At 40.5% G+C, this 21982-nt stretch overlaps 4 protein-coding genes and 1 non-coding gene across 7 annotated transcripts; 4 read left to right on the forward strand and 1 right to left on the reverse strand.

Annotated features, from left to right (window-relative positions):
* The first annotated feature begins 1812 nt into the window (after positions 1-1812).
* LOC141840404 (ninja-family protein AFP3-like) lies at positions 1813-3691 on the forward strand. Of its 2 annotated transcripts, none has more exons than XM_074728382.1 (2): positions 1813-2912; positions 3169-3691. In XM_074728382.1, exons 1-2 carry the CDS (start codon positions 2243-2245, stop codon positions 3537-3539), a joined length of 1041 nt encoding a protein of 346 aa, XP_074584483.1. In that variant the 5' UTR covers positions 1813-2242; the 3' UTR covers positions 3540-3691. The 2 variants fall into 2 exon arrangements, with proteins under 2 accessions (XP_074584483.1, XP_074584482.1); XM_074728381.1 differs by having other exon boundaries at positions 1815-2912; positions 3139-3691.
* Positions 3692-5456: 1765 nt separating this feature from the next.
* Positions 5457-11853, forward strand: LOC141841357 (UDP-glycosyltransferase 85A3-like). Its single transcript, XM_074729517.1, has 4 exons — positions 5457-5933; positions 6053-6806; positions 10516-10955; positions 11021-11853. Exons 1-4 carry the CDS (start codon positions 5459-5461, stop codon positions 11851-11853), a joined length of 2502 nt encoding a protein of 833 aa, XP_074585618.1. The 5' UTR covers positions 5457-5458.
* A 621-nt stretch (positions 11854-12474) lies between these two features.
* On the forward strand, positions 12475-15054 carry LOC141842092 (UDP-glucose 6-dehydrogenase 4-like). Of its 2 annotated transcripts, none has more exons than XM_074730308.1 (2): positions 12475-12583; positions 13385-15054. In XM_074730308.1, exon 2 carries the CDS (start codon positions 13400-13402, stop codon positions 14840-14842), a length of 1443 nt encoding a protein of 480 aa, XP_074586409.1. In that variant the 5' UTR covers positions 12475-12583; positions 13385-13399; the 3' UTR covers positions 14843-15054. The 2 variants fall into 2 exon arrangements, with proteins under 2 accessions (XP_074586409.1, XP_074586410.1); XM_074730309.1 differs by having other exon boundaries at positions 12475-12562.
* A 1015-nt stretch (positions 15055-16069) lies between these two features.
* On the forward strand, positions 16070-16151 carry TRNAS-GCU (transfer RNA serine (anticodon GCU)). Its single transcript has one exon. It is a non-coding gene; the product is annotated as a tRNA-Ser (tRNA).
* A 318-nt stretch (positions 16152-16469) lies between these two features.
* On the reverse strand, positions 16470-19617 carry LOC141836897 (EID1-like F-box protein 2). Its single transcript, XM_074724362.1, has 3 exons — positions 19421-19617; positions 17754-18613; positions 16470-16789 (listed from the first exon to the last, which is right to left on the reverse strand). The coding sequence occupies exon 2, from the start codon at positions 18533-18535 to the stop codon at positions 17783-17785; it is 753 nt and encodes a 250-aa protein (XP_074580463.1). The 5' UTR covers positions 18536-18613; positions 19421-19617; the 3' UTR covers positions 16470-16789; positions 17754-17782.
* Positions 19618-21982: the final 2365 nt, after the last annotated feature.

Raw genomic sequence — 21982 nt, forward strand, 5'->3', positions numbered from 1 at the left:
TGACAGTATTTATTTGAACAATTAGTATGAGCTAAGATCCAGAGTGGCTTCCATTCCAGAAGAACAATCAACACTGGACAGGAGCATTCCATACTGAGGATATAAGAACCTTAGTTTCTAATAAAACTTTTAACAAACACTCAGACTGCAGGGAAGTTTCCTACTAAAATATTTGTAGGAATTAGCTTTTTTTTCCTAAAAAAGATAACTTTTGACAGAAATGTTCTTTTCTTCAGAAAAACAAAACAGTTGGTGACAAGTTGGTTGGGTTCCTATTAAAATACTTGCAGGCATTAGATTTAATGGCAGTTGAAAGTTTCGCCAGAAGAAACAACACCACACATGGTCTTATAATAAGCATCTCGATTGCATTAGTTTTCAAACAAGTGGTGCCACTAGGAGAATGGAATAAAGGAAGAACAGTGACAGTTTCAGCCCCCCTGTTTCTTGTTCTATCTTCTCGCCAGAGATTAATTTACGACTCTTTTGCAGTAGAGTAGCATTGATCTACGCTGCGATCTACACTAGTTTTTTTTTTCTTTTATGTAATTCTGTTTTGCGACCTCCTCCTTTTTCAACATTGTTTCTCCTCCTAAATGATCTTTTTTTCTCTTCTCTTCCTTTCCACCACCCAAAAGCCTAAAAATCTCTAAAAATACACAAAATTGTTCCTAATGGTATTTTTCATAAATTCTAAGGACAAAGTAGAAGCGTACAAGGGATGATCGATGACCATTTTAGCGAATACCTGTGTGCCTTCGATGATAAGCGAAGCTCTCGCCATCTTAAGAAATACGCATGATTCCTGATGGACGACGCTCGGACCTCGATGGGGCCCTCATCGATAACGGATCGAACTGTTGGACGGCCTATAATGGCCGCAGAAGATGCATCGAACGGCGATCGAAGCGTCCACGTTTTCTACTCCAGCGGGTACCGTGGGACAAAGGAGTTCCGACAAAGGGCGGGGCCCGGTGACGCCATCGCAGGTGACGTGTCCCAGCCGGCCGAATCCAGCGGAGATCTCCCCACCTTGTCGCGCGACGGCGACGTCGCTCTCCCACCCACGGATAGTCGACACGCGTCCCACGACGGCGCAACTTGGTGCTAGCTGTCATTAGGTCGCCGTCGCCGACGTGGCGGAGGCAGCCGCCCCACGCGTCGCTTCGCTTTAACGATGTCGCGCAAGTTGAGGGAGGCGACTCCTTCCCTCGCTGCGTTCTGAAGGCGGGCTCCGGGCACGTGGCCGCCTGCCAGGTCGCTGCGTCATCGTCTCGCCTTTTTTGACTGCAGGTCAACGTTCGGCAGCCGCGGCTTCCCGGATCGCCGTTGATCTTCGTTTCGACGAACGGACGGACCTGTCTAGTTACGCGATTGGAGGAATATTGTGGGGCCCGCGACTCCGCCCGCATAGTGATTCGATGCTAATGCGATGGCAGAGCTGTAAAAAAAAGAAAAAAAGTTTCTGGGCGCACCAGTCGATTAATTGTGGCTTATGCGGATACGAAGCGGCGGGAGGGAGGAAACCATCATCACGATTCACGAGGGCGGAGGGACAACAGGATGACGAGCGTGGCACGTCCTCTCTCAGCGCGACACCTGTCAGAACTCCGACGCGAGGGCCCACCGGCAGGGGGGGCTGAAGAGTCGTCGCGCCGCTTGTTCCGCGACAACGCAGCTCGCTCCGGGCCACCGTCACGTGGAAGTAATGGGGTTGTCCGATTTGGACGCGTGTCGCGCCGTGATGAATCCAGGCGACGTGGAGGGCGTTTTGGGATCCCCAGAAAGGCATACAGCCGGTGCACACCTTAAGGCCTCTCCCAAGCTTTTCTCTCTCCCTCTCTCTTCTTCTCCGCCTCTTTCGTTCGGCTTCGTCCTCGTCAGCTTTCCTTCCTCTCCCTCTAATGGCGTCGGCGTCCTGTTTGATTCCTCTCGCGGCCTTCGGCTTCTGAAGAGTCGTATTTGCTTCATCTGAAGAGGAAAGAAGATCTTTCCTCTCAGTTTTCTTCGCCGCCGGTATCTCATCTTCAGTTTTTCGCTTTGTTCCTCGTCGGTTTCCCAATAAGATCCTTGAATCGATCTTGAGAGATCTGGTGGTTAGAAGTCCAGGAAAAGCTGACTTCTTGATGGTATTTTCGTAGTTCCATTGGATTTCATTTTTCCGGTTTCTTCGGTTTGGGTTCGGATCTCCTGTTGGTGGTCGGCGAGGTAGCAGAGGAGGTAAGAGAGCCGGAGATAGGCAATGGAGAAGTCCCCGAGAGACTTTTTGCGTAGATTTGTCGGCAATAGTTTCGTGGACGAGCCGACAGAGGTAACGGAAGGGGACGCCGACGAGATCGAACTCAGCCTCGGTCTCTCCTTGGGCGGGTGCTTCGGCTCCGACCCCAAGGGCAAAAAGCTGGTCCGTTCTTCCTCCGTCGTGTCCTTTTTGACGCTGCCGAGGGAGCCGGAGTTCCCGGTTGTCTCCGCCACCGCCTTGACGAGGACGAGCTCGCTGCCAACGGAGACGGAGGAGGAGCTGAGGAAGCGGAAGCAGATGCAGAGCTTGAAGAGGTTGGAGGCGAAACGGAAGAGATTGGAGAGGAAGAACTCCGTTAGGTTGGGATCGGGGAAGCCCGGCGATAACCCGGACGAGGATGTCAACGGAGGAAAAGGCTTAACTGCATCGGCTTCCGAGCAGACGGCAGCTAACAATGTCCACCTTGGAACGAAAGGCGGAAGCTACCTCGGCACGAGAAACGGCGTTACGCGGCATGGCCGACCAACATGGGCGGTGGCGCAGCCTCTCAAAATGGCGGCCAATCGGCCGGCAGACGTTCCCGTGGCATTTCCTCCGATCTCGCAGGGGTCTATCGGATCTCAGGGGAGCTGTATCAGCGGCACGGCCGACTTAGAAACCGCAGCTTCTCAAGGTATTTGATCGACATCAACATCTTTGATTAATTTCGCTTGTATTTCGATCGATTCCTGATCAAATACTTTCCATTTCGACTCATCTTCCGAAATTTAACTCTTTATCTTCCTTGAAATGCCGATGCTAATGGCACAGACACTGTGAATCCAAATGGAATTGTTTCTTCCCAAATCTCAAGCATGCTCTTCAATTTTCGTCTCCTAATCCTGCTTGTTCTTTGCCAGGGTCGAGCTCCTCGATGCTCCACTCCGCAGGCAATTCCAGCAAGAACAATGAAACAGCAACAAATCCTCCAGCTTCATGCGCGGGGAAAACTCAGGTCAGCTCTCAAAGTGAGGACACAGCACGGCCCAAGGCAGCTGTCCCAAGAGCCAACGGCGCGAAGGAGATGGAGAGGAAGATGATGGAGAAGATGCCGTTCGTGTCGACGCAAGGGGAGGGTCCTAACGGGAGGCGAGTGGAAGGGTTCCTGTACAAGTACCGAAAGGGGGAAGAGGTGAGAATAGTGTGCGTCTGCCATGGCAGCTTCCTCACCCCCGCAGAGTTCGTCAAGCACGCCGGCGGCCTCGACGTCACCAACCCTCTTCGGCACATTGTCGTCAACTCCTCCCCCTTCGCATTGTGACATCAACTTCTCTCTCAAAACTGGTACCAAAAGGAGATGTTTTGATTTCCTCTCTCGCCTTCCTTCCTTCCTTCCAAATTCCAATCATGAGACAGTCAATCTCAAAATCTTTTAGATTTTATATAAATTTCCATCTGCTAGATTCCGTCGAAGATACGCCTAATATCTCTGTTTAACGTAGACATCGATCGACTCGATCTCGTCGAAGACACGCCTGCCTAAACGCGGCACAACGAATAAACACGTTTTTTTTTCTTTTTGCCTCTTTTGTAAATTTTATTTTATTCAGAATTATGCTTTTTATGGAATCAAAGTTTCTTTGAAGCATTATCATGGTAGTGAATTCTATTTTTTGAAATGGCATTATCAGGGAAGTTCTGAATGAATTGGCTTGCAAGAATGGTGCACGTACATCTGATTGAAGTCGACGTGTTAGAGAAATGTATCATCTAGAAACTAAAGAAATTGAAACATTTATGGCAACACTCGGAAGGTTAAGAAATTCATATCTAATTTATGTTTGCAATATTTGAGTAAATTATCTTTATGGGGCAGTCACTTGAAAACATTCATTTGAAACGTCTAAAATATATTTATTAAGTCAAGAATTCATATATAGTTTATGGTAAATCTCAAGCGCATGATTTTATATTCACTGTGCTTATTTTTTTCTTTGTGTTAGTATATTTGTGTTTCCGCTGCTACTGATGTTACGTAGACAATACGTGATCATGAAATTATATATTGTTATTCACCCCCCTCTAACAACGTAATTAATAAAAGAGTAAAGATTTTAAATAAATTAAGACACATTTCTTATTAAAATAAGATTACATTAAATATAAATTTTAAATCTTTATCTTTTATATTAACTGTTAATTTTTTATTTAACGGTTAATTTTTATTTACTTATTAAATAAAAAAATTAAATTAATCAATCAAAGAGATCAAATTTAAAATTTTAATTTGGTTATTTTAAAATTTTATTTTAAAAAATAATTATTCTAAGTAATTTAATTGGATTTCAATTTTAAAATTTATTTCAATTAAATCAAATAAATTAATATTATTCATTAGACCAAATCAAAACGACACTCAATGTGGTACCGATTACAAAATCGATATCATACTGCAGTTGATTTTTCAAAAACTAATACTACAGTGACATTTATTTTTTAAAAAACTACACCGTACTTAACTAGCATCGCGTGATGCTAAGTTCAAAAATCAATGTTCAATTAATTCAGTTGATCAAATTTATCAATTATATTTATTTAAATTTTATTGAAAAAATGGATCGATTCAGTTAAAAAATTTTCAATTTATTTAATTTTAATTTAATCGATTTTAGTTTATCTAACAAGTGGTTACTATACCAATTAGTTTGGTATAATAAGTAGTTACAAAGTAATAGTACATAATTCAATGTTTAATATTATACTAATTCTTTTTAAATTTTATAAAATTGAAATTATATTATATCAATTATTATTTATAAAAATATATAAATATAAATAATAACATATTAAATACTTTTTTTTGGTGGGAGATTTTTTAAAAATAGCGTGAGATAGTAAAATTTTCTATTTTGGTAGTAAAAAGTGAATCTGTCACGGTCTCTCCAAGATGACCTCCGGCCTTTTTAAAGAAAATAAATTATTAAAAAAATTTTTTTTATAAAAGATGAAATCTGTCGTTTAAAAGTGATCCCATATAATCGATCTCAGAAAAAGATTTCGTATTTTATAATAACGGAGTCGTTAAGATACGAGACAAAAAAGGGAATATTTTATTTTCGATAACGTTAAAATGCCGTCGTAGGAGAATAAAAAAATTAAACACCTATAATATCTCAATAACTCCACCACTGAAGGTGCATTTGTTTCTTCCTCCTCCTCCTCTCTCTCTCTTGTTTCTGAATGGCTCTGCCACACGTTCTCGCTGTGCCTTACCCTGCTCAAGGTCATGTCATTCCCCTCATGGAGCTCTGCCACTGCTTGGTGGATCACGGCTTCAAGGTCACCTTCGTCAATACCGAATTCAATCACCAGCGAGTCCTCGGCGCCTTGTCCGACGAGAGCACCGTGGAGCAGATCGCTCTGGTCTCGATCCCTGACGGATTAGGGCCGGAGGAAGACAGGAACGATCTCGGGAGGCTCACGGAATCATTCGTGAACGTGATGCCGCGGTGCTTGGAGGAACTAATAGAGAAGAGCGACGAAACAGAGGATCCGATGACTTGCATGTTGGTGGATGTGACCATGGGATGGGCGCTGGAGGTTGGCCGGAAGAAGGGTCTCCGGTTAGCCGCTTTCTGGTCGGCGGCAGCCCAGATGCTGGCTACTTTGCTGAGCATTCCGGAGTTGATTTCGAGAGGCGTCATCGATGCCGATGGTAATTGATTTTTGTTTTGTTTTTTGGTCAGATGATTGTGAGTATATGATTAATGAGAGACCAAAGATTTCCAAATAGTTTTCATCTTGCAATAGTTCCAACTGTTTATCTTTTTACAGGCACACCGATCTCAGAACACGAAACTTTCCAGCTCGGTCCCGGCTTGCCATTCATCGACGCACCCCAGTTGGTATGGAACCTATGTGGAGGTGGCAGAAACAAAGAAATCATGTTTAACAACATCCTCAACAACAACAGGGCCATCGACGTCGCGGAGTTCGTCCTCTGCAACTCCTTCAAAGAGCTCGAAGAGCCTACCTACCGCTACAATCCAAAGATTCTTTCCATCGGGCCGCTGCTAACCGGCCTACGGCCGAGCCGCGCCGTGGGGCATTTCTGGCCGGAGGACGCGGCCTGCTTGTCGTGGCTCGACGAGCAGCAGCCGGATTCCGTCGTCTACATGGCTTTCGGGAGCTTCACCATCTTCGACCGCGGCCAGTTCCAGGAGTTCGCGCTCGGGCTGGAGGCGACTGGCCGACCGTTCTTGTGGGTGGTCCGCCCCGACCTCACCGGCGACTCTGCCGATGCTTATCCGGATGGATTCAAAGAGCGTGTCGGAGACAGAGGGAGGGTTGTGGCTTGGGCGCCTCAACAGAAGGTGCTGGCTCACCCTTCTGTCGCTTGCTTCGTGTCCCACTGCGGTTGGAACTCCACCATGGAAGGCGTCAGGAACGGGAAGCTCTTCCTCTGTTGGCCATATTTTACCGACCAATTCCAGAACCAGAGCTACATTTGTGACGATTGGAAGGTGGGTCTACGCTTGACGCCTGACGAGAGTGGGATCGTGAAGCGGGAACAGGTCAAATCCAAGGTAGAAGAGTTGCTTTCGAACGAGGCGATGAGAACAAGAGCATCGACGTTGAAGGAGATCGCTCAAAGGAACATTAAAGAAGGAGGCGCTTCTTTCGAGAATCTGAAGACCTTTATAAATGCTTTCAAGGCATAGTATCGCTTATGCATTAGAAATAACATGCTTAATTATGCGTTTAATGTGTGTATTTGAATGAAACCTCTTGGGACCGACTATAAGAGAGTATCGGATTTATCTTTTAATCCTTTATTAAAATTACCACGATTTTATTATTATTATTATTATTTATGGTATTAAATCATTGACAGCAAGATGTTTGCATGATAACGTGGAGATCCTTTTTTTTTTTTTTCGCGATCACGTCGAGTAAATGTCATTTGAAAGGGAGAGAGAGGGTAGGTGAGAGGTGGGTGGCTGTCTATCTTTTTTTTATTTATTTTTAATTTTTTAAATGTTTATTTAGTTTTATTTTTTAAATTAATTTTATTTAAAAATAACGGAGAGATGATTTAAAGGGAGAGAAGACTCAGAGTCAAATAGTTTGATAGGAATAATTTAAATGTCAAATTAGAAAAGTAATTTAAAAAAGAAAGAAATTCTAAACTATATTAAAAATTATATAAAATAAAAAAAATTTATAAAAAAATAATAAATAAAATTGATTAAAAAAATAAAATTATATAAAATTTAAAAAATAATAAACAAAATTAATTTTAAAATAAAATTAAATAAAACTAAAATATATATATAAGTATTAATGAAAAAATAATAAATAAAATTAATTTAAAAATAAAACTAAAAAATTAATTAAAATATATATATATATATATATAAGTAAAATAAAATAAAAAAATGAAGAAAAAAAGGATAAAAATGTCATTTGAATAGGGGAGAGAGAGGAGCGGAGGGGGGTGCTATGTCAAGGGGTGGGAAAAGTAATTTACGAGAAAAAAATAGCTCTCTTATTTGGACAAAATTTTAAAAAGATGTTTTTTTTAAACCATCAAAAAGTATTCAATTTTAATTTTTTTATTAAAAAATCTTATTTTACTATTTAGATGTATATAATTCCTCAATTATTGTTTAAATATTATTATCTTCCATCTAATTTTTAAATTGATCGGCTGTATTATAGTAGTTAAAACATCATAACTCAAATAAAATAGTATAAATTTACATTGTAACAATTATAATATCTAATATCATAATTATTACAACATAAATAAAAATGGCATAAATTCATGTTTTAACATATACTAAACCTTAGCAGTTACAACACATCCAATCAATTCGAGATGTAAGATGAAAAATAACAATATTAAATAATATAAAATATTTTTTTGATAAAAAAAATCAAAATTGAATATCTTTTGGGTAATTGTACATAATTGAATAGTAAAATGAAACGTTCTCATGATTTGAAAATAAAAGAGAAAATAAAAGAGCATTCTTTAACTTTTGCCCGATTATCTTGACGGAGCACTCAATCAACTAAGAACATTCATTTAAAATGTCTAAAATATATGATCTACACTAAATCTCATGTGCATGATTCCATCATATATTATTATATTATTATGTTGAGTTGTTTTGATCTCTAAGACGATCTTTTCTTTATTTTACAAATGTAATAATAAATTTATGATATTTTTCTTACTTATATGCATGAATTTTAATGCCTAGTAGTCAATCAAAGGATATTACTATTCCGTCATCAATGAATGAATTATCTGACGTGTATGATTTTTGAAAGAACCGATCGAAAAAATGAAGAGAACTTGAAATACACTTCAATGGAAGGTTAGATTGGCTCTGGAGAATCTCGACAAATTATTCCAACGCTCAAGTTAGGATTTCATGAAAAAGGAGAGAGCAGTTCAAGGAAAAGAAGCAGAAGAAAAGAGGAAGATCCAGAAAAAATATTTTTTAAGATTTATATAGCCATCACAAGAGCATTTCCACGTCATCTAGACGACACCATTATGATAGTGCAGGAGGAGACTAGGTTTGACAACCTTTAATTTAATTGCTTCCATTTCTTTTTGACATTATTTATAAAAAAGAAGATATCCGAAGGAACTAGATCTGACAATTGTATAACCACTCTTTTATTCTTATGCATACTGTCGCATGAATATTCGCAAGTCCTATTTATAAATCTACGAAGGATACAAACTCATACTGTTATATTATTGAAAATTTTGAAATACTCGTTTATAATTTTTATAGATGTAAGGACCTGCTACTTCACCTTCGGGAATTTTTTGTTTGAGATCCAACCATTATTTTTTTTCTTCTCCTTCTTGATATTGCATTTCTATTATCGTTTCTTTAGAGTAAATAAATTACTAATTCCTCTAATTAGTACATATACTATCTTAACCTAATTGTCATAGATGATTATATTTCTTTACACCTTTACCTTCATATGCTATAACTAATCCTCTTTCGAGCATGCATTATTTAGCTTAATTACAATATATCACAATTAATCACACAGCCTTACATCATAAATTATACTTGACAATTGATGCATATCTCCATGGAACAATATTTAAAAGTTGATAAAAAGAGTTTTCACTAATTTAAAGGTATTATTCCAATGTGGTCTTTGTAAAAGTTACCTAAAATTTAAAATCATCGGTCCAAGACCAAGGAATGGTTTGACTCCTATATATCAGTTGAGCTCTTGTCATCTCTTTTGGCAAGTCCACTTCGAGTGGGTCAACCTCTAATGATTGATGAGTCAACTTTTGACGGATCATTTCCTGTTGGATTGGTTTTTGACAAGTCGTCTCCTACGTGGCTTTCGGGAGCTTCACCATCTTCGACCGCGGCCAGTTCCAGGAGTTCGCGCTCGGGCTGGAGGCGACTGGCCGACCGTTCTTGTGGGTGGTCCGGCCAGACCTCACCGACAGCGGCGACTGTTCCGATGCTTATCCGGATGGATTCAAAGAGCGTGTCGGAGACAGAGGGAGGGTTGTGGCTTGGGCACCTCAACAGAAGGTGCTGGCGCACCCTTCTGTCGCTTGCTTCGTGTCCCACTGCGGTTGGAACTCCACCATGGAAGGCGTCAGGAACGGGAAGCTCTTCCTTTGCTGGCCATATTTTGGAGACCAGTTCCTGAACCAGAGCTATATTTGTGACAATTGGAAGGTGGGTCTGCGCTTGACTCCTGACGAGAGTGGGATCGTTAAGCTGGAACAGGTCAAATCCAAGGTAGAAGCGTTGCTTTCGAACGAGGAGATGAGAACAAGGGCATCCATGTTGAAGGAGAACGCTCAGCAGAACATAAACGAAGGAGGCGGTTCGCTGGAGAATCTTAAGACCTTTATGGATTCTTTCAAGGCCTAATTAATTAAGATAATTAATGTAATCTTATGACATATGTTGCCAATCTTACGCAAATAGCAAACCAACAGAAATTTCTGGAGTTCATGGCGACATCAAATCCGAGACAAAATGCCGGCAGCATCTATAGCTAGCGCCAACTGAATGCCTCTAGATTCGATGACGACATTGTACGTCTGCAACAAGAACAAGAAGCGGCAGCAAACAGCGTTAGAGTTACCAATGCAGACTCCACAAGATCCAGATTAAGCTGTCCAGTATAAGTACGTCGGGCAAGTTTAATTTGTAATGTGTAAGAAAGTAACTGGAAATCTAGCAAAGCTGCATGGGTTTGCCGCATGTTCTCGCTCTGCCATACCCTGCTCAAGGCCATGTCATTCCCCTCATGGAGCTCTGCCACTGCTTGGTGGATCACGGCTTCAAAGTCACCTTCGTCAATACCGAATTCAACCACGAGCGCGTCCGCGCCGCCTTGTCCGCGGAGAGCACCGTGGAGCAGATCGACCTGGTCTCGGTCCCTGACGGATTAGGGCCGGAGGAAGACCGGAACGATCTCGGGAGGCTCACGGAAGCATTCATGAACGTGATGCCGCGGTGCTTGGAGGAGCTAATCGAGAAGAGCCACGAAACAGAGGATCCGATGACTTGCATCTTGGTGGATGATGGCATGGGATGGGCGCTGGAGGTTGGCCGGAAGAAGGGTCTCCGATCAGCCGCGTTCTGGCCGGCGGCAGCCCTGATGCTGGCCACTATGCTGAGAATTCCGGAGTTGGTTTCGAGAGGCGTCATCGACGGCGATGGTAACTAGCTAATGATTCCAAATAGTTTGATCCTGCAAAAGTAAAGCCGGTTTCTTATTTTACAGGCACACCGATCTCTGAACAGGAGACGTTCCAGCTCGGCCCCGGCATGCCATTCATCGACGCGTCCCACTTCATATGGAACATAATTGGAGGTGGCAGAACCAAAGAAATCATCTTTAACTACATCCTCAACAGCAACAGGTTCATCGACGTCGCGGAGTTCATCATCTGCAACTCCTTCAAAGAGCTCGAAGAGCCAACCTTCCGCAACAACCCAAAGATTCTTCCCATCGGGCCGCTGCTCACCGGCCTCCGGCCGAGCCGCGCTGTGGGGCACTTCTGGCCGGAGGACGCGGCCTGCTTGTCGTGGCTCGACGAGCAGCAGCCGGGTTCCGTCATCTACGTGGCTTTCGGGAGCTTCACCATCTTCGACCGCGGCCAGTTCCAGGAGTTCGCGCTCGGGCTGGAGGCGACTGGTCGACCGTTCTTGTGGGTGGTTCGCCCCGACCTCACCGGCGACTCTGACGATGCTTATCCGGATGGATTCAAAGAGCGCGTCGGAGACAGAGGGAGGGTTGTGGCTTGGGCGCCTCAACAGAAGGTGCTGGCTCACCCTTCTGTCGCTTGCTTCGTGTCTCACTGCGGTTGGAACTCCACCATGGAAGGCGTCAGGAACGGGAAGCTCTTCCTCTGTTGGCCATATTTTGCCGACCAATTCCAGAACCAGAGCTACATTTGTGACGATTGGAAGGTGGGTCTGCGCTTGACGCCTGACGAGAGTGGGATCGTCAAGCGGGAACAGATCAAATCCAAGGTAGAAGAGTTGCTTCCAAATGAGGAAATGAGAGCAAGAGCATCGACGTTGAAGGAGATCGCTCAAAAACATATGAAATAAAGGAACGTTAAAGAAGGAGGCGCTTCGTTCGAGAATTTGAAGACCTTTATCGAAGCTATCAAGGCACAGTGATTTGAAGAACAAATTAAATGATCGATATCTTCTCGCGTGCCTGATGTATCAAGACGAAATGCATGGCAACAACTTCGAATAAAGTTCAAGATTTGATCGATCGATGTTTTCTTATAGCTATTGGCGATCGACAAGATATCCTGGATAAAAAAAATGATTATTCAAATTTAATTTTGTTTTTGTTTGGACTAATAATTGACACTTTCGATAAGGTGGCTATTTGTGCATGTCTTCCTAGTAATTCATCTTATTTTAATAACAATATAGAATTATATAAAAAATTGTAGATTAATTATATATTTTTCAAAAATAAAAATAACCTAATTCTTCAAAGTATCAAATTATATGATATTAAAATCCTACTTTTTAAAAAATTAAATTGATTTTATCTTATAATTTCATATTTTGTTGATAAATAAATCAAAAGAAAAAAATTTGTGGTGTTTGGTAAATCAGGAAATGGACCCGACTCTCTTTGAGGGAGGGGATGGCCCTGGGCTTTGCTATTTAAGGACATATTGACCTCTTCCGTTCTTCTCCGCTCACGGAGTTCCTCTTTCTCTCCACTCTCCTCGTTCCCTCTGGAACTCGGATCTTGCGCTCTCTTGCGATTATATCTTCATTGTAAAGAGAGTAGGTGAGCAGATCTACCGAGAAGGTATTTTTTTCATTGATCTGAAGGTTTGCTATTCTTTAAATCTTTTTGATCTTTGTGGTGCTGTTTCTTGTAGAAAGAATCTTGTTACTCTTTCATTGTAGTGGACAAAACGCTAGATCTATTAATCCTTGTAAGACTTCGTGGTGTAATTACGGGTTTGAATTTTGTTCAAATTTTGGATCGATCGACATAAGTTTTAGCTTGGATGCTTCAAAAGCAATCGGATCTTCTAGGAAGGTCTTGCCGAAGAACACGGATCCTTATATATATCTGCTGTTTAATCTTATGATCTTCAAATGTTAAAGACCAGACCTTGTTCGATCTCTGAATCTTATACGTCGACCTAGAAACAATGTTGTTATACGCAATGTTTTGGTTTTTGTCTAAAATAAAAAAATGATATTCACGATCCGCATGGGATCTAAAACTCTCATTTAAAGACCATAAGAATTTTCTCATCTGATCTAGTTATCATTGCAATAGACTGCATGCTACAAGGGTTAAAAATTTATCTTCTAAGAGATTTTGACCTTGGTTGATTACCATTCACGTTTACGGAAAAATTGTAAAAGAAAAATATGCACCAGTAAACTTCGGAATCTTTATCTGAATCTAGTCTTATCTTATCAGTAAGTTACTGCTTAACTTATCTTCTGATTTTTGAATAATTTTGGTGGAACTGACAGACGTTAAATGAGGAATAACTGTAATGGTCATGAACTTTTTGTTTCATACCGTAACTCAAGCTTTACTTTTGCGTTTTCTCACGGGCTGCTACTTTTCTTGATTTAATTGATTCAGGCCATCTATACAAACATGGTGAAGATTTGCTGCATTGGTGCTGGCTATGTTGGTGGTCCAACAATGGCTGTCATTGCTCTGAAATGCCCTTCCGTTGAAGTGATAGTTGTAGACATATCTACTGCTCGAATTGCTGCATGGAACAGTGACCAACTCCCAATCTATGAGCCAGGACTTGATGAAGTTGTAAAGCAGCGCAGAGGAAAAAATCTCTTCTTTAGCACTGATGTAGAGAAATACATTCGCGAAGCTGATATCATCTTTGTCTCGGTAAACACTCCAACCAAAACTCATGGTCTTGGTGCTGGTAAGGCTGCTGATCTTACCTACTGGGAGAGTGCTGCTCGCATGATAGCTGATGTCTCACAGTCGGACAAGATTGTGGTCGAGAAGTCCACTGTCCCTGTCAAGACTGCAGAGGCTATTGAGAAGATTTTAACCCACAACAGCAAAGGCATCAACTACCAAATACTCTCAAATCCAGAGTTCCTTGCAGAGGGTACAGCAATTCAGGACCTATTTAACCCCGATCGCGTCCTCATCGGTGGTCGGGAGACTCCCGAGGGGCAGAAGGCTATCCAAGCTCTGAAGAATGTGTATGCCAACTGGGTTCCTGAGGAGAGAATTATCACCACCAATCTATGGTCTGCTGAACTGTCCAAGCTTGCTGCCAATGCCTTCCTAGCTCAGAGGATCTCATCAGTGAATGCCATTTCAGCCCTCTGTGAGGCAACAGGGGCAAATGTGGTTGAGGTAGCCTATTCTGTTGGCAAGGATAGCAGAATTGGACCCAAGTTCCTGAATGCTAGTGTTGGATTTGGTGGCTCATGCTTCCAGAAAGACATCCTCAACTTGGTTTACATATGTGAATGCAATGGTCTCCCTGAGGTGGCCAACTACTGGAAGCAAGTCATCAAGATCAATGACTACCAAAAGAGCAGGTTCGTGAACCGTGTTGTCGCCTCCATGTTCAATACTGTTTCAGGCAAGAAGATTGCCATTCTTGGGTTTGCCTTCAAGAAGGATACTGGTGACACAAGGGAGACTCCAGCTATCGATGTTTGCAAGGGCCTTCTGGGTGATAAGGCCAAGATCAGCATCTATGATCCGCAGGTGACTGAGGACCAGATCCAGCGTGATCTTGCAATGAACAAATTCGATTGGGATCACCCGATCCACCTCCAGCCAATGAGCCCAACAGCAGTGAAGGAGGTGACAGTGACCTGGGATGCTTATGAAGCCACCAAGGGGGCACATGGAGTATGCATCCTGACTGAGTGGGATGAGTTTAAGAAACTAGACTATGCTAAAATCTTCGAGAACATGCAGAAGCCTGCCTTCATCTTTGACGGTCGCAATGTGGTAGACCCTGAGAAGCTTAGGCAGATTGGCTTCATTGTTTATTCTATCGGAAAGCCACTGGACCCGTGGCTTGCAGATATGCCTGCTGTGGCCTAATTGGGGGATCCAGTAAAGAGCGAAACCTGGTGGATTCTTTAGAGAACTTATTCCTTTCTCTTATGGTTCAGATTTAATAATTATTTTCATTCGTATGGTCTGTCTGTCTTTGTTTTTTTCTTCATAACTAGCTTCTACACGGTGAATGATGATTGCACTGCTGCTTCTGTAGGAGTCTTTTTCTTTGCCTTAAATGAAAGAATTTCTTTTCATGGACTACTTATTTGCTATGAGAAAACAAGTTGGTAATTTCTTTCTTTCTTTCTTTTTGGATGAACTACTAATTTGCTCCTCCATTAATGTTCAGTTAAGGCTTCTCCAACAGCATGGATGCTCTTGCTCTCATCTCCTCATTTGCAAGCAACTCTTCACAGTTCTCTAAGAAGGTATATATATACGAGAGCTTATTGTGAAGCATATGAGATTTCATCCATAACGGAGTGGATTTATCCTCTCATTAAATTACAAGTCAAATATCTCTGGGTTTACTAAGAGTTCAAGCTTGAAGCTCCTCTCGTTAAAAAAAGTGGAGATTTGGAGACTTCAATGTATATCATCTAAAAAGAAATTTGCATGTCAGTATCTATGCATCTCTTGGTTCATACTCTGTAGCCCTACTACTCTTTCCTTTTTGTACCTTTAATATGGAGGTTCCTGAATAATATCAGTAAAGTGGAGAATTGCCTGATCAAGTATCAAATTTGGCTACCTTGGGAAGAATAGCCTCTCTGAAAGGAACCTCAGTTTGTTTTTTTTGTTTATAATCTACGTATTCAGTTTTGATGATCCACTAACTAATTCTGAAAGTGATTAATTTGATCTCAAATAAAGTTTTTATCGAATAGATCGGGAAGTATTTATGGAGGTCGATTCAGATGGGCATCGTTCTCAACGTTGAATTTAAATTTGCATCAACCTCGAGCTCATGTGAATCCTTTCTTTTGTCGCTTGCAATTTAAGGTCCGACTTAAAAAGCAGAACGGACACATTAAACAATTGAAGTGTGACTGTCTTTGTTTTAGTTACTTCGGGTAGTAATTTTCGTCGAACTATACTTTTCGAAGAACATCATTATTTACATTGATTTATAGTAAATTTAACGTAGAACGGTGAGGCTTAGAAGTTTATGAACTTTGCAGGGTTCGTCCGGCGAAAATTTTAGCAGTAGATTTAAAACTATATAGAAAACGAGTAAAGTAATATTTAGAAACACTTGGTTCCAACAACGTCGCTTTGGCCGAGTGGTTAAGGCGTGTGCCTGCTAAGTACATGGGGTTTCCCCGCGAGAGTTCGAATCTCTCAGGCGACGTAGGTTTTTTGTTTTTTACCGAAGCGCCATTAAATTTGGATTTGCTTAAATTGATTAATTGAATATCACTCTTAGAAATACTTGCAATTACTAAATTTTTAAAATAAACAAGCCTTCAAAAACATGAAACATTTTTTTAATGTATGTATATACATTAAAATTGAAAGAATTTAAATATCCGTATATAACTACACTTTACTTAATCGAATGTTAAATCGCTACGAAAAATAACTTACTGTTGTAGCATAATTCTTGGGAATTTTATCTACTTTATACAAACTGTTATAAATCTTGCAAGACCATCACCGTTCCTCGAGGTAAACATTAAAACGTGGCCAAGGAAGCATAGTATTTAAGCGATAATAAAAATTTTGGTTTTCCAAGCAAGAAAAAGAACTCCAAACTTTTGGTCTTCCAAACAGTTTTAGTCTTGAATTTTGATGCAGCATTCAAACAAGATTCTCCATATCAATACTCATTCACTTCCTCATGCTGCAATTTTTCTCTTGTTCTTCAAACAAGTTCTGATCTCTGGGCTCATCATACGACAGCATTTGAGGCATGCAACACACCAGATTGCTGCTGATAGTATCATCATCTGCTCGATTTTCTTTGTCAGTCCCCGCCAACTGAAACTTCTGTGCATAAACAGAGAGAGACTTGAACTAGGATGAGCAAAAGAATTACCAAAAAAAGCAACTATTTTTCGATGAAATAAGATACTCTCAGCAGATTAATCTAAAATATGTGGTTATTGAGGGATCCAAGAAAGGCAAAACATTTGGTCAAGCGGACAGCTATGAGTTGAGTTGACACAACTGCTATAATGAAAAAGCAATTTTTTATCAATCCTCTTCTGTTTCTACAAAAATGTGTAGTTCTTTTCATGCTAAACGGCGAAGAGCAATATACTGCATTGAACAGGAACACCTGGAAATAGAGCATGCTCCCAACAAAAAGTCAACTTATGAACCATTTCATGATACATAATTAATAGCCTCCAAAACTACAAGAACCAAAATGCCACTTTGTTATAGCAAAAACAAATTCATCGCAATCTGCAATCTAATACTGGTAGAGATGCATCTGAGCTACAATTGCAGTTGGTATCTGCAAATGATGATTTTGAGCAGTCATATAATTCAGTTATACAGATAGCAGGTCTATCTACATTAATTTGAATAAGCAAATAGAAAATTAGGGTAGCTGTACCTATGCTAACAGAGCCAAATAAGCTCTTGTATTTTTATGATTTCAGTTACTATGGCTTGACAAAATGGGAGGAAATCCATTGATTATCCTTCTGCATGCTTTCTCTAGTCATTAGACAAGAAAAGAACATCACTATAACAAGCAAGAAGAGAGACAGTTTAATTATGCTGTTTCAAGTGGAATGACTAAGAATAAGATACATATACCCATTTTCTCAAATTAGTATCCGAGCATTCATTTGTGTTTGTGTGAGTATTCTTCAAATCCTGAGGAAAGCTTTCTCTTTAAAACTAGATTTTTGATATTTTGCTAATTTATCCACTAAAATCAGCTATCAAACAATGAACAATCTATCGCAGGAATCAGTCAGTCAGAAGGGAGAGAACTAACCTCACACAAATTTTGAGCATGCTTGAGCATTAGTTAAAATCTGATGCTTCCTCGGAGTCAGATAGTGGTAGCAGAGTGCATGCACCTAACATGTGCCCATTGAGACATACAAAACACTCAATGCTGTCATCATAAGCACCCAACCTGTCGCAAGCACTCCTAGGTATCATATTGGCCTGCAGCATATTCCACAATTTTGCCTTGCAATATGGGCACACCTGTGTCGGATGGAATTGGGCCTGCCTATCAATAAGCATCTTCCTTACCTTCGACACGGAAAATGATTTGAACATACCACGAAAGCTTCCTACATCGCCATCATCCCCTTGATCAAGATGTTCACAAGGGTCTGACACGTACAAAACGTCTGTCTTACACTGTGGAAGAAGAAAGCTTTTTCCTGAAGTCCTAGAAAACCTAGTCCTGTAAACAAAGTGACCTGGGACATGGGCAATACTAAAGATGCTGCTACCTGAACAATGAATGAGAAGCTTTCCAAGTGCTTTCCAGTTTCCATCAACACTGTGACTTCCACAGGACTGCAAATCCAGCATCATTTTTGGGGCCCTTGTTCGGCAAAACTCTTTCCAAAAGACGCACTTGGCAATCTCATCAAACCATTTGCAAACACAAGACATAACTGCAATCAATCTTGGGTTCCAGTTCAGATGCTGGAAGACAAGGTAGATTGCATCCTCACTCAAGTGACCCTTTGTGCATAAGCATGTAGCTGAGTGTGTGCAACGATATTGTTTCGGAACCAACATTTTATCAACAAGCATGCACAAACTACACTCCTGTTCCTCACTAGCAAACAACTGCCTGACTTTATCTCAGTGACTGAATAACCACTTAATTTTCTGAAAGAAAAAAGGAAAAATTAAGTAGAAATCAATTTGCCATGAATAACTTGCTGATCTAGGCATAGAAAGCTCAAGTAATATTCTTTCATCTACGGTTTACTCGTACTGAAAACAGGTTCCGCCTGAAATTCATGAAATCTAAAATGATTCATACATTACCGGGAAGGTAGAACAATTATATCATACTGAAATATCTAAGAAATAAACATTATTAAGTATCACAATTCCATATCCTTAAAATTTTAAGCTAAAACTTGGCTAAGTTCATGTTAGTGGTGTGGTTTCAGCGCTAAGAAAAAAGCACAATACAAAAGATTGAGAGCGAAACTGGAAATTCTCGAGAAAATTTCATACAGATCAGTGCCCAAAATAGTATTAACTTTCATCCGGTTGATACACGAGTAAGCGACCACCAATCCCCATGGATTCACTCTTCAATCCTGCGTTGTGTTCTCACGAGAGGAAAACAAATCTTTTAACAATGGGCATGAAATCCAAAATACGATCAATACGAACAAAAAATCAAGATCTAAAGGCATCCGATTCGATAAAATGTCCAACTACATGATTTCGAGCCCCCGATTTCTTCACACAGTGATCCAACGATTACTCGATCCAAGCGATATTCGTTTTGCATTCATACTCCAGGATCCGGCCCTTGATTCTCAACCCCAGATCGTGAAAAACAAATCCAACTAGGGGACAAAAAGCATCACATTCAACGCCGCAAAAAGGAAAGCGAAAATCAGCCAAAAAAAACCCCTTGTTCTCAAGAAAATCAGAAACAAAAATCTCTAACCCTACCGTAGAAGCTCCTCCTAATCTCCCTGCTCTGAGTACAGAAGCTCGTAAGAGGACAGCCGTCGCCTTTGACCCACGGCCGGAGCACAGCGCCAGGTCAAGAGACAGATCTACTCATCGCAGCGCGCTTGCTTGCTTGGCGACGAAAGCGGCAGCGGGCGAAGTAAAAGCCACACTCACGGTCACGGAGCCCGAAATCACAACGACGCTATCCTACTTTGCCGGAGACTTCTTCACCACGCTGTCCTTTTCCGAGGGCATTTCCGTCCAAAAGCTCGATCTTTACCACCCGATTTGTCTGAGACGACGGAGTGAGACGAGACGGAGCAGGGAAGCGGAATCTCAATTCGCTGCATGGTCAAGACACGCACCGTTTATTTGCTACCGCTCAGGAGACGCCAGCTACGGCCTCAATTCCCTCTCACGGTCTAGTGGGGAGAGCGAACCGGGCTCTGGAAGGACAGCTGAGTCCTTTCCAACAGCATCCAGGATTCCAACGATGAGGGAGCACCCACGTATACACACATGCAGCTAAATTAAAATGCTTAAAATATCAGTCTTTGATGGTGGTAATTTATTATTCACTTCAATATCCAGCAAACGAAATTGAATTCTAAATTAATTTTAAAGTTGCATACCTATTTTTATAAATATTAAAACATGAATTCTACTTAATTCATTGAAGTTTTTTTTTTAAATTAGTTTGGTGTATTGTCATGGACTTTTATTTATGTGGCAGCAGGCCTTTTATTTTTTTTATAATTTAAATTTTTAATTTTTTGAATCGATTAATTAATCGAGGATGATGAATTATATATTTTAAGTTTTTTTTAAAAAAAATTAAAAATAAATTTATAAAGGGATATAAAGTATTCACATTAAATTCCATCAAAAGTAAATCATCAGAAATTCGTAGCACCGTCGCGAATTGGGAATTCAGGCGTCGCCCCTTTTACTCGCTTTTGCTGCGACCATCAATCGCTTCTCCTCCCTCTGCGTTCCTTTTGGTTTGGTTTGATTTGATTTGATTGTTGTTCTCCCGATCCGCATCCCGGTGTGTCATCCTGAAGATTGCTGTGGCCGTGTCATTAAATTGTGCGTTATTTCAATTAAATTGTTCCGGTAATATTCAACTGTTATTTTTGTCGCTTTGAACTAGTAATTTTACATTCGCATATCTTGTTTTTGGATGTTTAATGCCTCGCATTCTTGATATTTAATCTTCTCATGTAAGATAATCACACAGTTCAATATTTTACAGCATTTGCATTTGGTAGATCCAATTAGTTAGATAGTATTTCATTTACAAAAGCGAAGGTTTGAGATGTTCATGCGACTTACAGAAACCTCTGCGGAAGAGTTGCTGGATGTCGACTAAAGATTTTATCTTTATATTGGAACTCGGATTCCTGCCACTTCCAGGTTTATGCTCCAACTCCTGCGTGAGGAAGTGAAGAATGTATCTGTCATTTTTGTCATGGGCCTCTGTGGATGTATTTTGCACAAAGTTGAATCTTTTGTAGGCTGGTAGCAACTCTTGAACGTCCAAAAACTTCATGAAGTTGCTATCTGGTGGATGCCATTGGTCTTTGGTTTTCAGCATTCTACAGCCACAGATACGCATTCTCTCTCACCACATGTGTTTTTCTTGTTCCTTATTGACATTGTTATAAAGGTCCAGTTCAGTGCAGCTTTTGTAGATTTAGCAGTGGTTGGTTTTCTTGTTGTCTTAGTTCTGAAAATAGATCATGTTTGTAACTAACAATCTCTCAAATACATATCTCAGTGAATTGTTTCTCCACTAGCATTGTTTCCAAAATAAACACTTGATTTGGGGAAAATGTTAAATTTCAATTTAGGCATCCATGTGACCCATTTTTGCAAGTTGCAACTTTCTTCATCCTATTTTCTGTCACTTGTTAATTAAAAGTATATATGCAGCCTTTTTTCACCAGCAATATTTGGGTAAGCTAATTGAATAAGAGAGATTGCATCTGAGTTGAAGTTACATATTCAGCTAGTTTCTAAATGTTCTGATAAACTTCTATATGCTGTTGGATATTTCACTGGTCTGCATTAAATTCTGAAATGTGTCGTGGAAGTCACAACTTCCAGGACTCATTGCAAACTGTTACTGTCATATGTCACTTTCCTAACTAATATCATTAAGATATGACAATATCTTGATCACTTCACTGGTAAGAGGATTGAATATATTTTCCTCTCACCTTACAAGTAATTGCCCTTGTCACTATTTCCTATCCACATATCTGAAGATACACATGTAAGAAATAATTTTATTGCCAGTACTAGCTACAATCTTCCAAACTGATTGATTGATCTATATAAATATATACTGGATCTCGTCTGAAAGCTTAAGGTTTGGGGGTTTATCACCAGATCATATTTATGCTGATAATTTAAACCCAAATATATTCAAATCTTGTTCGTGTTAGCAATATATCCCAATTGATTTGAGTTGTTTTTATGACTACTTCCACCATCCTAATTGTTTGATCGAGATGATGTCAATGATGAAGGTCTTGTCTTCAAATACTCATAAGG

Source organism: Curcuma longa, chromosome 11, assembly GCF_044706935.1.
Source record: "Curcuma longa cultivar G26 ecotype Majalengka, Jawa Barat chromosome 11, ITB_CL_G26_1.1, whole genome shotgun sequence".
NCBI classification, from domain to species: domain Eukaryota; kingdom Viridiplantae; phylum Streptophyta; class Magnoliopsida; order Zingiberales; family Zingiberaceae; genus Curcuma; species Curcuma longa.